The sequence below is a fragment of the Betta splendens genome, chromosome 13 (assembly GCF_900634795.4).
Source record: "Betta splendens chromosome 13, fBetSpl5.4, whole genome shotgun sequence".
NCBI classification, from domain to species: Eukaryota; Metazoa; Chordata; class Actinopteri; order Anabantiformes; family Osphronemidae; genus Betta; species Betta splendens.
In genome coordinates, this window is record NC_040893.2 from 979768 (window position 1) to 996075 (window position 16308).

The following is a 16308-nucleotide window of genomic DNA, read 5'->3' on the forward strand; positions in this document are numbered from 1 at the left end:
TTGCTACTGATGTTCAGTAAAGCTATAAATAAGAGTTTTCAATTAATGCATTCCAACCTCTAGTTTCAGTGTTATGATCCTGAATACGCTTAATAGCACTTTTATTGATACATGATGTCAATATTTTAGGTCACGGAGCATTGTTGGCTTTGATGATTTGATTAATGCACTGTCTGAAACCATGGTTTTTTATTCACCTGTACACGATTATTTACTGCATGCAATACCATACAGCAGTGGTCCCCAAACTCTGTACCAGTCCATGGTCAATTGGTATAATTGGTGGTGGAAAGAATACATAACTTCAGTAACGCTGATTCTGAACAATCTTTTACTTTGAACATTAACGGATTCTCTTCACTACATCTGTCTGTGACCCACCCTTATGTCTTATCTTGACGTATTTCAAGATGCTTTCCTTGGTCACATGTCTACATCAGCTACCTTCTTAAAGAGGCTGCCCCGACCGGTAACACATAGTACATTATCTATAAATTGAAACCCCTAAGCTTGCAAACAACGTCTTTGCACAGGACAAAAGAGCTAGTAAGGAGACAAAAGAAGGACTTCAAAGAAAAAGAAAGCTGCATATAGCAGGCAATACTGGGAGTCCTATTTGAAATATGTATTTATTGAGACAGATTGCTCCCATGCGCAAAGGCCGCTCTTCATAATATGCAGCTACTGGCTCTCTAATGAGGCAATGAAGCCTTCTAAACTACGTTACTCGATGTTATGAGGACACGGCTAATACAGTTGCATAAACAGTGGATTCACATTTACATAACTTATGAAATTACAAGTTTCTATTTATTACTAAAACAATTCATACATTGCTAAACAAACTGCTTACTTCTTTCCTTTGGAGCATCAGTAAAACAGTTTTATGTTATTGTACTGTATATGTGGCAATGAAAGATACAACAAAGCATGGACTTTAGCATTTCACTGGTGTTGAAAAACTGATTTGTGTATGTTCTCTCTTCTAGAACAGAGCTTCACTTTTATCACCTGGCTGAGAACAGTGAATTTGGAATCTTACCACAGTCTAAGGTTATTTGTTGGACCCTATATTGTATTTGTAAAAATAAGATTTTTGTGTATATATAACAACATAAGTAATTCTATAATAATTAGATTAGACTATTTAAAATATCAAAGCTCAAATATGTATTGATAAAGGGTATCTGCAATGAGCTATGGTCTGTACCTCTCAATGCTGCTTATTGAAAACCTGTTGAATGTCACATTTGTCTGTAGCCTGAGGAAAAGCAGAAAGCTTCACAGCACTTTACTAAGCTGCAAGCAGCTATGAAAGTTCTGGGCATCTCTAGTGAGGAGCAACGGGCAATCTGGTTTATCCTCGGGGCCATTTACCACTTGGGAGCTGCTGGAGCCACCAAAGGTGGGAACTCTCAATTAACATGTTTATATTAAATGACCCAATGCTATGGGACCATTCCTAAACAAAAGAAAACACAAACATTTCAAATTTATTCTAAACAGTTTCTAGTACTGTATTTTATGTGTGTATTATATCACTACCATTTTTGGTTCTAGGCATACTCATAACCTGGTGCCATTGGAAAGGTATTCTTTCTGGTTTTTAAAGTAAAGATAGAATCTCATTAGTTATACAGTTTACAGTGGTGTAAACCAGGAAAAGCTGTTCTTTATTTTTTTTTTTCGAATGAATTTTTGCGATGTGATGAATTGCTAAAATTGACTTCCTTTCAATGTCAATGAAGTCCTGATTGTTATATTAAAATAACTTTGGGCACTTTGTCATATAAAGCTATGGCTAGACAAAACCCCAAATTGTTTCTCCTCAGTTGCAAAACCATTACACCATAAATGCTCTATGCTGGAGTATTATTGATTTGAACAGTTTTTATAGCATAGCGAGTTTTAAAGATGTTGCAGGACATAAGTCACTTGTGTGTTTATTTGCTTGTGGCATTTTGTTGATTATAATTTGTTCGCTGAATCAATGTTGTCTTCAGTATATAGTGTTTGAGAACGTGGAACAATTTTACAATGCCCACAAGAGGGCTACAGCTGCGCCTGCTGTAAAATGAACGAAATGAACAAATGACTCAATGATTTGCTCACTTTACCGTTCAAGAGTTAGATCTGAATCAGTTAAAAAAATCAAATTTCCTATCCCTAGTATTTACTGATCCCACATTGGCAAAAATGACTTGTTAGGCAGCTCACATTGGGGGAAAAACACAGTGCAAGGAGAAAAACATGGCAAAGTGTGCAAAAGAGAAAGTGTGCGTGTTTCAAATATAAACAGATTATCAGAAGTTTTACAAATTGAGATAATGCTTTTTGCTAATAAACTACTACTATAATTTTCTCTTCTATACTGCAACATCATTTTTGGCTTAGCAATGCATATTTAAAAGATACACTACCAGTCAAAAGTTTGGACTCACCTTCTCTGTCTTAATTTTCATTTTTCTACTTACATTGCAGATTCTCACTGAAAGGTGATCAAAACTATTAATAAACGCATTAAATTATGCATTACTGCTTTGCCCATTCTTGGCATTCTTTCTATGAGCTTCACTTTATATCGTTTTAATTTCAAGGTACCTTGTCAAAGTAAAGTTTACTCTAATGGCACCTAACTTGCTAATTCTTACTTTATACATTATAATTAGATGCCACCAACTCTAAAGAAAAACAGTTTAATTAGTTTGTAAGTATTGTTATGCTTTTTAAGGCAGCACAGCTTAATTAGAATATTGATGTTCTTTTCAGATACTGTTATAGAACAAAATCAGATTAAATTACAATTAAATTTAATGAGAAAAAAATCTGAATGTACCTATAATTTGCATTATTGAAGCTAAAAATAGGGGAATATTCACCACCTTCTTACATCAGATGGTGTATTTTGGAGAAACATAACACAATTCTTGAGCAACAAATAGTCAAGTTTCAAAATCACCTAACAGAATCAGGCTCTAGCAGCCAACTGCCTAAACCAATATATTAAAAAGGGAAAATGAATAGAAAATAGGCCAACAGAGATTAACATACAACAAAAATCTGAAATATAATAAAGATGACTACCACCAAATTCTTAGTGTTGCCAACTGGAAGAACTTGAACTATGTAACCTCCTAACATGGCAAACACCTGCATGATCATAAAACGTATGAAAGAAACAGGTGGAAAGGGAGATGCCTATATGCCCTACAGAAATGCATGATGTACTAGCTTTCAGTATCAAGGGTTGGATACAACATGGATACAACAGCTACCACTAACTGTAAGTGTAAGCTTGGGCATCTTAATCTGTTTTAAAGATGTCTGACCCCCCACCCCCCTTCCCAGCCACCCCCCACTGTGTGTTAAATCTTCTTTTTCCTTTTTTGTAGTGGGGCGTAGACAGTTTGCTCACCATGAATGGGCACAAAAAGCAGCCTACCTGCTGGGATGTACCTTGGATGAACTTTCCTCTTCTATTTTTAAGCACCAAACAATAGGACTACAGCACTCCACCTCATTTGGAGGAGGACAAGAGACCAGCCGGGGTGAAAGCTCAGGTACAAGCCAAAGTCAGCAAAAACATAGAATCTTTGTTAAATAGTATCACTATGAATAATAATGGAGTATTTACTTGATTCTTCCTGAAATATAGATAGATAGATTTTTAAATAGAGATTTTTTAAAAATAATTCTGATGGTCAGTGTTTAGTTCAGTGTACAGTTGTTAAGTTATTGTACAGTAACTGTTCAGACATTATAATATATTGTTATACACTTTATATTATAACACTATATATTATAATGTCTGAACACATATAAACATTGTTATGAACACTATGATTGCGGCACCACCCCCAAAGCCATGATCCTAGGGAGAAACACTGTTATATGTATATGTTTACATGTATATGAATATAATATTAAAACACAGTTGTTGACTGTTTTCCTCTGTACCTTTGGAAGAAACTACTATATTACATATTTCATATAATTTTATTCTTTTTAGCCAAAGATGGAAATTATCCTTGTTTATATAATGGCTTTACAACATTGAAGCTTTTAAAAAATGTATTGTCTTGTCTGACTTAACTATGATTTGTTGTTTCTTGTACCCTTTACCTATATAGTTTTGAAGGTCTCGGCTCTGGAGTGTTTGGAGGCCATGGCATCAGGGCTTTACTCAGAAATCTTCACTCTTGTGATTAGTCTCATTAACAGGTCAGATCTTACTATGTTCCCAGTTAAGCTGTTTTAATATTTTTAACCTAACACTGATTTATAATATAGATGCGTACATGTTTTAATGTACAGTATATTTATTAAAAGAATTAGGACACTCCTGTGTGCCCAGAAATCACAAACTGTCTTTATAGTCAATAGTTACAGACCGCCAACTGTTAAGAGCTTTACAGATGCCTTCCTGATTCACATTTATAAAGTATAGCAGAAAGCTGGGTCAAAGGCGAACACACATTCTTCTTAGTTGAGCGACAGCGTGTTTGCCAGAAATCGATCGCTGCACATGGGAGCGTGCACCGCTGCAAAGTCAGCTGCTTATTTCTGTTTTAAATTACAATGGCTTATGAATGCTATCTGCTACATGTTCCAGTGGTTGTAGTGGTACAGCATTTGAATTTTGACACCAGGACTCGGCAGATTAGGACTCATCATTCCAGCAACATGTTTGTTTTACATATCTTTATTCTGCACAAGTGATGAGGACAGTTTATACTGCGTGTAATTTAAATGATCAAAAGGATTAGACACTTGGGAGTCCTGGTGTCCTGTGATCTGGAGCCACTGTCCATTAAGAATGCAGAGGATCTATTCATATTTTGGACTTTGATAACTGGTTTGCCCAACTAGTCTATAAGTACTTTGTGGACCTGGGGAATGCATTTGACCGCATCCCTAATAGCATCCTGTAGGGGGGTGCTCCGGGAGTATGGAGTCCAAGGCTCTTTCCTAAGTGCTGTTCGGTCTCTATACAACTGGAGCAGGATCTTGGTTTGCATTGCCAGCAGTAATTTAGACCTGTTGCTTGTGCATGTTGGACTTCGGCAGGGTTGCTCTTGTCACTGGTTCTATTCATTATTTTTATAGACAGAATCTTTAGGTGCAGTCAGGGGCCAGAGGGTCTGGTTGGGGGACATGTTGTCCTGTTGGCTTCCTCAAGCTCCTGCCCCAAGTGGAGGAGTTCAAGTATCTTGGGGTCTTGTTCACGAGTGAGGGAAGGAAGGAGCATGAGAGTGACAGACAGATTGGTGCGTCGACTGCAGTAATGCGGTCAGTTTACAGATCCGTCATAGTGAAGAGGGAGCAAAGCCGAAAGGCAAACCTCTCAATTTACCGGTCAATCTACGTTCCTACCCTCACCTAGCAAAATCACGGATACAAGCGGACAAAATGAGTTTTCCTGCAGGGTGGCTGAGCGCATTCTTAAAGATAGGGAAGATCCATCCATCCATCCATCCATGGATGGATGGATGGATGGATGATCGGACTACTCATGATTGGTTCTGATGCCGCCCTGCTTTATCAGAAGATTGAAGAATCCTCAGCCACCTCATTGACACGTCCACCAACCGTGGAGGAAAAGGTGCTCCTGGGGTCTACGCTGATGGAATTACATCAGAACATAGCTCGTATTGAAGGACTGATCAGTCACATCTCTGCCCATTGGAGGAGGACAGAAGCCGGACGGATAATATCCACAGACAGACTGAACACCTGAAATGGCAACAACCTTGTCTAATAGGCTTGAGGAAGTGTCGAGGGTACTCCCTAAACCTAATGGAGGAAACGGAGCCCTGAGTCCTAAATTGGACTATTGATCTAGACAAATTAGTCTTGGATTGGAAAAAATGCTTATTATATTGTATATATTATTCTGTCCATTATCCCCTTCCCAATCCTTTCCCGGGTCCAGTCTAGCTGACCAGCTGTGCTTCTATCTCCATTCCCTTATTGTGCCTTCTCTCAAGGGCAGTTGTTGGGGAAGGCATGTAATGAGCTTTGTTGAGTAGAAACATGGAGTTGAGTAAAACTGTTCATCACCTACATCAACCTAAAGTCAAGTACCCATCAAATTCGGAAAATCATCGGCGAGCCCCGCACAGAGTAAATAAAAGTAAGACTGTGTACATAGGAACACAGCGCTAGATATATGCATGTTCATGGTTTGGTAGCAGGGAAAATGTCTCTGATTTATTTGCAGCATCTGATTCACCCACAGGAATAATTTAGTTTTAAAAGCCCTCACTGCCTCTGACCTATCTGTAATGGCACACCCCTGTCCCTGAACTTGTGCCCCTTCATTCTTACAGGCTTTAGACCTGTGCTTAGAAGCAGCACCACTTCAGCAAAGCCTAGGTGTAAACTGGGACTTGAACTATGACTCTTTCACATTTAGGGTTGACGATGAGGTGTCTTGTCTGTTCTGAACAGCGTGTTTGATCCTCTCGGGTTTGTGGGCCCAGTGAGGCAAGGAAAGTTTATCCTTTGAGAGTTCGCCCAAGAAGGTGTTGATTGGAATTTCTCCGTTGCAACAAGAGAAGTAGCATGTATGGGACTCCTGGAAGGGTTAGATTTTAGGAAACTGTCTGTCTTTAGAAACTACATTGAAGTCTCGTGTGGAGGCAAAGCACAGAGTTTTATGTGTCTTCCATAATACTTCAATGAAGGCCATAGCAGCAGTAGCTTACCTTAAAGTCACAGATGGAGATGGCAACAACCATGTACGGCTTGTCATTGGTAAAAGGAGATTGACACTGCGTCCTGGACATACAATTCTGAGGCTCACCTCTGTGCTGCAGTTGAGTTAGCAGAGTGGAAATGGATATGCCCATCGACACTACGACATTCTATACTGACAGTAATGTAGTATTAGGTTACATCTACAATGAGACCAAATGTATATCTGAGTAACCTGTCATAAGGATAAGAAGATCCTCTCGACCAGATCAATGGAGACATGTCTCCAGTGACCACAACCCAGCATATTAAACTTATTAAATATTTACACCTCCTTATAATTTAGGTGATGACGGTTATGCGGTGTGTAGCACTGCCGCCTCACAGCTAGGGAGTTCGACCAGGTGCCTTTCTGTGTGGTGTTTGCATGTTCTGCCCGTGTTTGTGTGGGTTCTCTCCGGGTTCTCCGTCTTCCTCAGGTCCAATAAAATTGCGTTAGGTTGATTGGTCATTCTAAATTGCCCTTGGGTGTGAATGTGAATGGTGTGAATGGTTGTATGTATGTGTGGGCCTGTGATGGACTGGCGACCTGTCCAGCGTGTACCCAGCCTCTCGCCCATAACCAGCTGGGATAGGCTCCAATCCCCCCGCGACCCCATGTACGGGATTAAGTGGAATAAAAGATGGATGGATGGCAAAGTTATCAGAGTGTTGTTCAGACTGTGTGAGTTTACTTGTCCTGACATGGTCATGTAAACTATGCCATTTTTTTCCACAATACAATATTCATTAGTCAAAAGGATATCTGTATTAAGTGGGAGTATAGTTTTACTATTACCATGCACACATTAAAAAAATGCAAAATTGTCAGGGGTTTTGAGGTGACGGACCCACAGGTCAGACAGTTGCAGATTACAGATTACAACAGATACACAGTTGGTCTTAGGTAAAGGCACAAAGGGAGCAGACAAACAGAAACCAACTCGCATAGAACACCAACAGGGTGGACGGAGGACGGACTGGAAGAGGGCACAACGAGAACTCCCCCTCTAAGCAAAACTCACGCCAGAAAACAGACAAGGGAAATTCCACCAGACAACAAAAAAATGACCAAAAGTCAAAAAAATAACAATATGATTGTCCACAAGGTAAGTCCAGGGCACAAAGTCCCAACACTCTTTATGGATGGTGGAGACGCGTCGAGATCCCGCTCAGCAGCCGCTGAGGCAGGGCGGCACACTTAGTGCCCACGAGCTGAGCCAGTGTCCACGGAGGCCGGCATCTAAACAGGACGCCTCCACTGATCCAACCCGAACGACGACATCCTTCAGGAGTGCGATGATCCAGGAGGCTGAGGGGTCGAGACAGCCGACGGCATCCTCCGGGCGGGGAGCCGCCCCAGAGGCAGGGCCGCCGAGGTGGCCGACGGCAGGCTGTGCCAAGGACGAGGCCACCAGTCAGGTGGACGAGACGAGAGCTGGCGCTGAGCCGGAACCAGAGACGAGGACAGACGTGGTGCCGGAGCCAGAACCAGAGATGATGACAGACGTGGCGCCGGAGCCGGAACCTGAGACGATGACAGACGTGGCGCCGGAGCCAGAACCAGGGACGATGACAGACATGGAGCCGGACCCAGAGACGATGACAGACGAGAAGCCGGAGCCAGGACCAGAGATGAAGACAGACGAGAAGCCCGGGAGGACGCAGTCGGCGCCGGACCACCAGGAACTGAGGCAAACGTGGCTGGGACTGGTCCACCAGGAGCTGGAGCGGATGTGGTCAGTACCGGACCACCAGGAACGGACGCAGGCGTGGCCCGGAGCCGGACCACCAGGAACCAATGCAGACGTGACCGGTGCCGGTCATAGAGGCGGCGGACACCGGGTTGTTCTAGCAAGCTGTCCTCGTCCTCCAGGGTGCATACCGCTACCTCCACGTTACTCCGCTGAGCTTCCAGGTCGGATACCCTCCGGTAATCCTCCACGAGAATCTCTAAATACTCGTGGAGGTCGCTGGGCAAGTCGGCACACGTAAACTCCATGGTTCACGACAGAAATCCTCCTGCAAACACGAAAAACACAAAACATAACCGAACTTGGGGTGTATCTGGAAGTCAGCTGCGTCCAAGTCTAGTCAGATTGTTCTGTCAGGGGGTTTTGAGGTGACGGACCTACATGCACGGCTCAGACAGTTGCAGATGAGAGTAAAGGGATTTATTATGCAAAGACAGAGTAAAGTTCAGTCAAGGTCATACACAGTTGGTCTCAGATAAAGGCACAAAGGGAGCAGGCAAACTCAGTTTCGGGGACAGGCAAGGTTTCAATAACAAATGAGCACGGCAGAAGTACAGGCAAGGAGCAGGCTATCTCGTGGTCAGGCAGTCAGGTACGCAGTCAGGTACTTTACTAGTATTTTCCAGAATATAGGTACAGACAAGGAGCAGGCAGGAATCAGAAGTCAGGTTCAGGCAGGATCAAAAAACAAGGTGAGCTGTACAGAAATGCTGGAAAGTGGTGTGTACACGCGTAACAATCTGGCGTCTGACTGTTGTGTGAGGTGGTGTCTAAATACTGGTGGTAATTACATAATTGCTGACAGGTGTGCGTGATGAACCGGGGATAGCATGGGAAACAGGTATGACATGAATGAGACAAGAAGTCCTTCAAAATAAAACAGAAACTGTAACTAACACATGACATTGGCATGGTTGTGATGTGAGCAGAGCAGGAAGTCCTTGTAAAATAAAACAGGAACCAGACCGAAACTGTGACAAAAATAATGTGTTATGTTTTCTTTTTGTAACATTCAGAATGCGGATAGGTACAGTAACTGAGAGAGAGAGAGAAGATATATATATATATATATATATATATATATATATATATAGATATATATATATATATATATATATATATATCTATATATATATATATATATATATATCTATATATATATATATATATATATATATATATATATATATATATATATATATACACTTGCCCGTTTATGTTGCTGTTAATCTATCATAAAACATTTCATTCCTCAGGGCACTGAAGTCCAGTCAACACTCTTTGTGCTCCCTGTTGATTGTGGACACTCCAGGTTTCCAGAACCCACGGCTTGCTCAACAGCACCGGGGGGCCACATTTGAGGAGCTTTGTTACAACTATACCCAGGAGAGGCTGCAGGCTTTGTTCCACGAATGTACCATTATTCAGGAACTAGAGAGATACAAAGAGGTGCTGCTAGCTATTTTTAGTACTTTTCTGTCAAATCTACTCTACATGCTAATCGTAATCATTGCCTTTATCCCTTCCTGTGTCTAGGAAAACATAGAGGTAGCTTTAGATGACATAGAGTGTCGTACCTCACAGTCTGTAACAGCTATTGACCAAACCTCAACACAAGCGCTGGTAAGCAAAAGAAACTTTATGGTATTCCTTCTGTTTCCTCTGTCATTGTGCTGTGCATGTGTGTTTTGTTCTTACCTGATTTTAAACACAAACTGCAATGTGTATGTACCTCACAATACAGTGAGGTGTTTTTCGCACTTATGTATGTGGTTTCATGTTTGATCTGAGGAGTGGGATCTTAATAATCATTAGATAAAGCAATTCCATAGGAAAATGCACAGTGAATGCTTCCATGCTGAATGTATTGCTGAATAATTGTTAAAAATAGCTAAAAAATTTAAAACATATCTGAAAGTAGCTTAAACACAAAGTATAGATGAATGCATCTCAACAAAACTGGGTGTTGTTTAAACAGAGCTGAATATTTTCAGAAGAAGCTGAAGGAGTTGAATTCTTGTTCTTGATCTGTTGAAATTCAAGAAACGCTAAAATGAAGAAAGTATGTAAAGGATTGCTGAACTTGATGAAATATAGTTGAATGTATCAAAATAGGTAAATGGAGTAGAGCTGAAGGAATAGTTGAATGCTGTGGAAACATTTAAAACAGCTGACACTAGCTGCAGAAGAAGTAGCTAAATTTTAGATTTGGAAAAGTTGGAGCATTTGATGATGCATGTGCAGGGAATTGCTAAAATTTATAACTCAATATATCACAATACATCTGAAGGAAATCAATATAGTTATATTAAGAAGTGAACATGTAAACAAGCCTAATTATACTGTAAAATATTCTAATTAGCTATTTGTAATTAATCAGTTGAAACATTACTGAAACAAGCAGATGAGTTGAATGTATAGCTGATCAGATTTGCTAAGAAGTTGCAGAGCTGAATGTGAACAAATAAAATAAAAGCAGTTTGATTTCACTAAAAAGTGTTTTACACATGACAAAAGTGCTGTGAATCTTTTTTCTGAAGAAGCTTAAGGACTTGCTCTAATCGGGTTTTGAACCAGAAACCTCTGCATTAGGGTGCTGCTGTCTTGCCATTGAGCCAAACTAGCTGCTCAAACTATTTTTACAGTGGCTGTATAGATCCTACTCTAAAACTGAACTTTCTAAAAATTCTTCATTAATCATGTAGATTACTAATATAGTGATACATTAAGGATATAACTCACTTTATCTGGGAAATAGAAATATTTAAACAATAAAGTGATTACATATACATGCCTTAGACAGGAATCAAATCCAGATGTCCCCCTCCAGAGTCAAGGACAAACCACTGTGCTACCGGACATAATGGCTTCAGGATGACTTGGCTGAAGAGTTTCCTCAAATGAAAACAAATCCTTATAAGAATGAGAAAACCTTTAATAGTCCCGCAGTGGGGAAATTACGTCTCACAACAGCAGTACAGATGAGCGAGAATACAGGTACAGAACAGTATGTGTTGGCACAGTACAAAGCAGTACAGTACAGTTAGAGTGAGTATGAGGTCATTGCAGGGTTATTGCACAGTAATGGGTATAAGATTTGTACCGGTAACAATATACATGATTGTTCACAGATTTACACAAATATTGTGCAGAGCAGGTTGCTATATAAACCACTGATGCAGTGGGTGAGTGACTGTAGTGGGACGTGGTCAACAGTTCTGATTGTACAGTCTGACAGCAGCAGGAAGGAAGGATCTACGATATCTCTCCTTCACACAGCGAGGGTGGATCAGTCTGCTACTGAAGCTGCTCTCCAGAGCAGACAGTGAGTCCTCCAGTGGGTGAGAGTCCTGGTCCATGATGGATGTCAGTTTAGCCAGGACCCTTCTTGTCAGGGATCGCTCGGAAGAGGACCCACATGCACAGCACAATACACGATTTTCTGGCGTTAAAGAGTGTGGTTTATTCCAGTATGCGGAGTAAAGTCCAGGCAGGGTCATACACAGGTGATCAGACGAGTTACATGGGATTAGGCGGAGACGTAGTCAGGAGCAGGCACAGATCATAACCGGGAGGAGAGTACAAATACCTAACATCAGGCGTAGAATCGTGGTCAGGCAGGCAATGGTCGGCAACAGGCAGTAGTAACAAGGTCGAGCATCAAAAAAAACAGGAAACACGAAGACACGGCAGGAACAATGAAACTGGGAAAGCACGACGACACACGAACAACGATCTGGCGGGGAACTGAGGACCAAGGTGGTGGTTAAATGCAACGTGACTTGATTACTGATACAGTGCAGGTGTGGATAACGATCAGGTGAAGCAGGGACAGCTGTGACAAGAACAAAACCCGGAAGTAAAGCTAAAACAGGAACAGAAACCAGGAGATTACCAAAATAAAACAGGAACAACTAGACACAAAACCCAGATCGTGACACTTCTCTCACCCACCTCCTGCACCGTGTCCAGAGTGCAGCCCAGGACAGAGCTGGACTTCTTGATGATCCTGTCCAGTCTTTTCCTGTCCCTCACTGTGAGGCTGCTGCCCCAGCAGACCACACCGTACAGGATGGCTGATGCCACCACAGAGTCATAGAAGGTCTTCAGGAGTGGCAACTGCTTTGTGCTGATCCACTGATCAGCACAAAGAGCTAGAGTGAGGCTGATTTCCACCCCAGCTTAGCAGGCTTGTTACACCAAAACCATAAAGATTATCACAAAAATAACTTCACTTTATAAATCCCAAGGCTTCAATGATCACCTGGTGTGCGTTTTATGCTTGAGGATTGAAAATTGTGGCCACAGTCGCGATTTAAAAATGCCTGTCCCTCTGTGATTTTACCCAGATGTCAGAGAGTATTTTCCATTGGAGTGAATGGGAGGATTTCTGGAACTCTGTGCTTTGAGGCAGATACAGACTAAAGTATAGTTTTGATGGCTTAGCCAGACACATCGTTGGTAAGAAGACAAGTATGACTACAAACTAGTGAAGAAAATACGTTGATAGAGTGAAAACTGTGGCTGTAGTGACGAGTTAAAGAGGAAAGTTCTGGCGTAAGAAAGCGTCTCTCTTGACTCTAGCTGTGAAATCTCCCACTCAATTAGACGCAATGCACACTAATGGAAAAGCCGAGAATTCCTAAAAAACCACCCTATGCTTAAACTGCTATAACTCAGAATCTGTTAAAGATATCAATATGCTAAACAAGACATTAATAGTTGAATAGTTAAAGATTGTTTTGTAGTTTAAATGGTGTCTGTAGCTTAAAGTGTGTTGAATTAGTTAAAGCTTAAAATAGACAAAGTTGAAGAGGATTTGAAATCCTTCTATTCATTTCAATGGGGAAAAAAAGTTGAAAAAAGCTTAATAACTTGAAAGATATGAAACATATAAATGAGAAAAATAATAGCACACTTCTTAAAAAGCTGAACAATTTGATATTGGAATGGTTTCTGTAGCTCAAACGATGCGGGAGTAGTTAGGTGCGGAAAAACGTACGGAAGAACTAAAGAAAATAATAATAAAGATTACAACAACTATAACTACTGATAATAATAATAATAATAATAATAATAATAATAATAATAATAATAATAATAATAATAATAATAATAATAATAATAATAATAATAGGAATGATCAAGCCATCAATTTGCCTCTATAGGGCTTTAAAGAACAGAGATTAGTACACATCTTGCAATGACATTACAGATTTTTGTGTTGGAGAACACCTTACCAGCAAGTTACTGTAAAAATAGTTGTACATAACTATTTGTATCCACTATAGGTGCGTGCTGTGGCCAGGACAGATGAGCCTCGGGGCCTTCTGTGGCTGATTGAGGAGGAGGCTATAACGCCTGAAGGTTCAGAGGAAACCTTGCTGCATAGACTCTTCAGCTACTATGGCTCTAAACATGGAGAAAACAAAGGTGAATGATTCAACTTTTCAATGATTGCCAAAACAGAAACTGAAAAACTACTTACATTGCCAAATGTAGAATTAAAGGGAGAGCCTTTTAGATGTCAAGCATCAGTTCAGACACCCTCTCTATTTGTATGTAGAGTTGATATGCTCCTGGGGACCTCACTGATACACTATGCTTGTCTATTTTTTTCAATTTTCTTCCTGCTATTTTTATTCCGTCTCCTTTACTTTCTAATTTCTATCCTTTTATATTGTCCCTCTGCTGTAATTTCAAATAAATGAAACTTACTTAATTTGAAAAACACTCCAGACACAAAGTTTTCTTTTTTTGTTGCAGGAGCCAGTCTGCTGATGCGAGGAGAGAAACCTCATGCCTTCCTGCTTGGTCACAGCCATGGAACAGACTGGGTGGAGTACAACACTGAGGGATGGTTGAACTATGCCAAACACAACCCTGTTGCCCAGAATGCTGCCACACTGCTGCAGGACTCCCAAAAGTATGACCAGTACTGTCCAGTTTAGCACGGAGGCTGGTGTCTTGGAAAATATGTGTTATGTTTGTTTCTTAATTTCATTCAATTTCATTGTGTAATTTATGCAATATGTGAATTATGTACACACAATTAATTTTGTGAAACTCTAATATTAATACATAATCTTATTATAAATGATTTAATCTGATAAACAGAAAAACATTTATCACAGTGAAATTGGCAGAAATAAAGTCTAGTCTTCTGTGACTACAGAAAGAACATAAGTGGGCTGTTTATGGGTCGGGCCAGTGGTGCCACAGTGTTGTCGGGCTCTATTGCTGGTCTCGAGGGAAGCTCCCAGCTTGCAGTGCGGCGAGCCACTAGCATGAGAAAAACTTTTACTACAGGAATGGCAGCCATCAAGAAAAAGAGTCTTTGTATCCAGATCAAACTACAATTGGTAAGTAAAGGAGTCAACAATTTGAAGTGATAATGAAGTCATAAAAGTACGACTCATTTATACTTTCCAGTAGAAGGCATTTAAAAAAGACTGAAGATAACTTTATTATTATGAGTGCAATGTCACTGACTAACTTTAACTGTTATTAATTGTCTAGTGGTATTTCATATTGTAGTGATTACTGCATGGTCATGTATTATGCAGAATATATTCATATCAATTCAGTACAGTACTTGATAACTAATCATTCACTGTATATGTCTGTATTTAGGATGCTCTGATTGATATGGTACGCCGGTCAAGGGTTCACTTCATTCACTGCTTACTGCCCAAATCCGAGGCAGTTGGCGTAAGTGGTGAGCCCCGTGTGATCCATGGAGAAAACTGTGATTTAGGCCTTATGACGTTGGATGTGATTCTCCTAAGGGCTCAGATCAGAGGATCTAAACTACTGGATGCATTGCACATCTATAGGCAAGGTAAAGAAGTCCAAGAAGTACTGACCTAGTAGGTTACAATTTGTAACAGAAAGTCAGCATTTTATAAATGTTTCAACATAAAGTTGTGATAATTTTTTTAAGTTCAATTAATTTCATATATTTTATAGTGCCAGTTAACAACTAAAAATATTTTGAGGTGCGTTTATTTTGAAATGATCTGGAGGAGGTGTGTGTGGGTAATTATTAAACTTAAATTATGCATTTGTAGTCATATTTAACAAGTCAAATCTAGAAACGTTGCTAAAAAGGTTTACATTAGTTGTTTTATTTTGAAAGGATCTAAAAAAAAGGTGTGGGCAATTTCTAAACCTTAAAATAGCCTTTTTAATTAAATTAAAACTAAATTAAAACACACTATTGATATCTTCGGTCTTTATTAGTGGGAGAGCTGAAAAGCTCTGTATTTATTCTCACTACAGCCACAATTTTTACTCTATCAACGTAATTATTTCACTAAATCTTAGTCACACTTGTCTTCTTTCTAATGATGTGTCTGCCTAAGCCATCAGACCTATACTTTAGTCGCTATCAACCTCAAAGCACAGAGAGATCCTGAATTTCTCCCATAGACTCTAGAGATAATTTTCGCCAGACGTTTGGGAGAAACACAGAAAGGGACACATTTTGAAATTGCGAGTCTTTAATCCTCAAACATAAAATTACTGTAACTCCACATGTTCAGGGAAACCTTGGGATTCATAAAATGAAAATATTTTTGTAATAACTATTATGGTTTTGCTGGAATAAGCCTATTTATCAAGGGTCAAAGTCTGTTTTCACAGAGCAGAGTGAGCCTGATTTTCCCACCTTTCATCTCCATGGCGACGGCGCAGCTGCAGATTTGACTGACAGGTCAAACTCCTAATGCTCAGTTTACAGAGCAGTTCCATGCTTATTACTGAGTAGTCAACTACACTATTGGATTGTGTAGTAATTAAACACACACTTCCTCTAAAT

At 40.1% G+C, this 16308-nt stretch overlaps 1 protein-coding gene across 9 annotated transcripts in view; it reads left to right on the forward strand.

Annotated features, from left to right (window-relative positions):
- Positions 1-16308, forward strand: part of myo18ab (myosin XVIIIA b) — a 102284-nt gene that overhangs the window by 34553 nt on the left and 51423 nt on the right. For 8 of the 9 annotated variants that reach the window (XR_008696518.1, XM_055514219.1, XM_055514217.1 and 5 more), the window contains 11 exons: positions 990-1053; positions 1261-1405; positions 1561-1590; positions 3393-3560; positions 4131-4221; positions 9746-9938; positions 10026-10112; positions 13781-13922; positions 14256-14415; positions 14665-14851; positions 15123-15330. Coding sequence is in view for 8 of the 9 variants with exons in the window: in XM_055514219.1 (XP_055370194.1) it covers positions 990-1053; positions 1261-1405; positions 1561-1590; positions 3393-3560; positions 4131-4221; positions 9746-9938; positions 10026-10112; positions 13781-13922; positions 14256-14415; positions 14665-14851; positions 15123-15330 (1475 nt within the window). In the remaining variant the exon portion in view is untranslated. The remainder of the gene's footprint in view (positions 1-989; positions 1054-1260; positions 1406-1560; positions 1591-3392; positions 3561-4130; positions 4222-9745; positions 9939-10025; positions 10113-13780; positions 13923-14255; positions 14416-14664; positions 14852-15122; positions 15331-16308) is intronic. The other variant, XM_029172249.3, reaches the window with a different exon arrangement.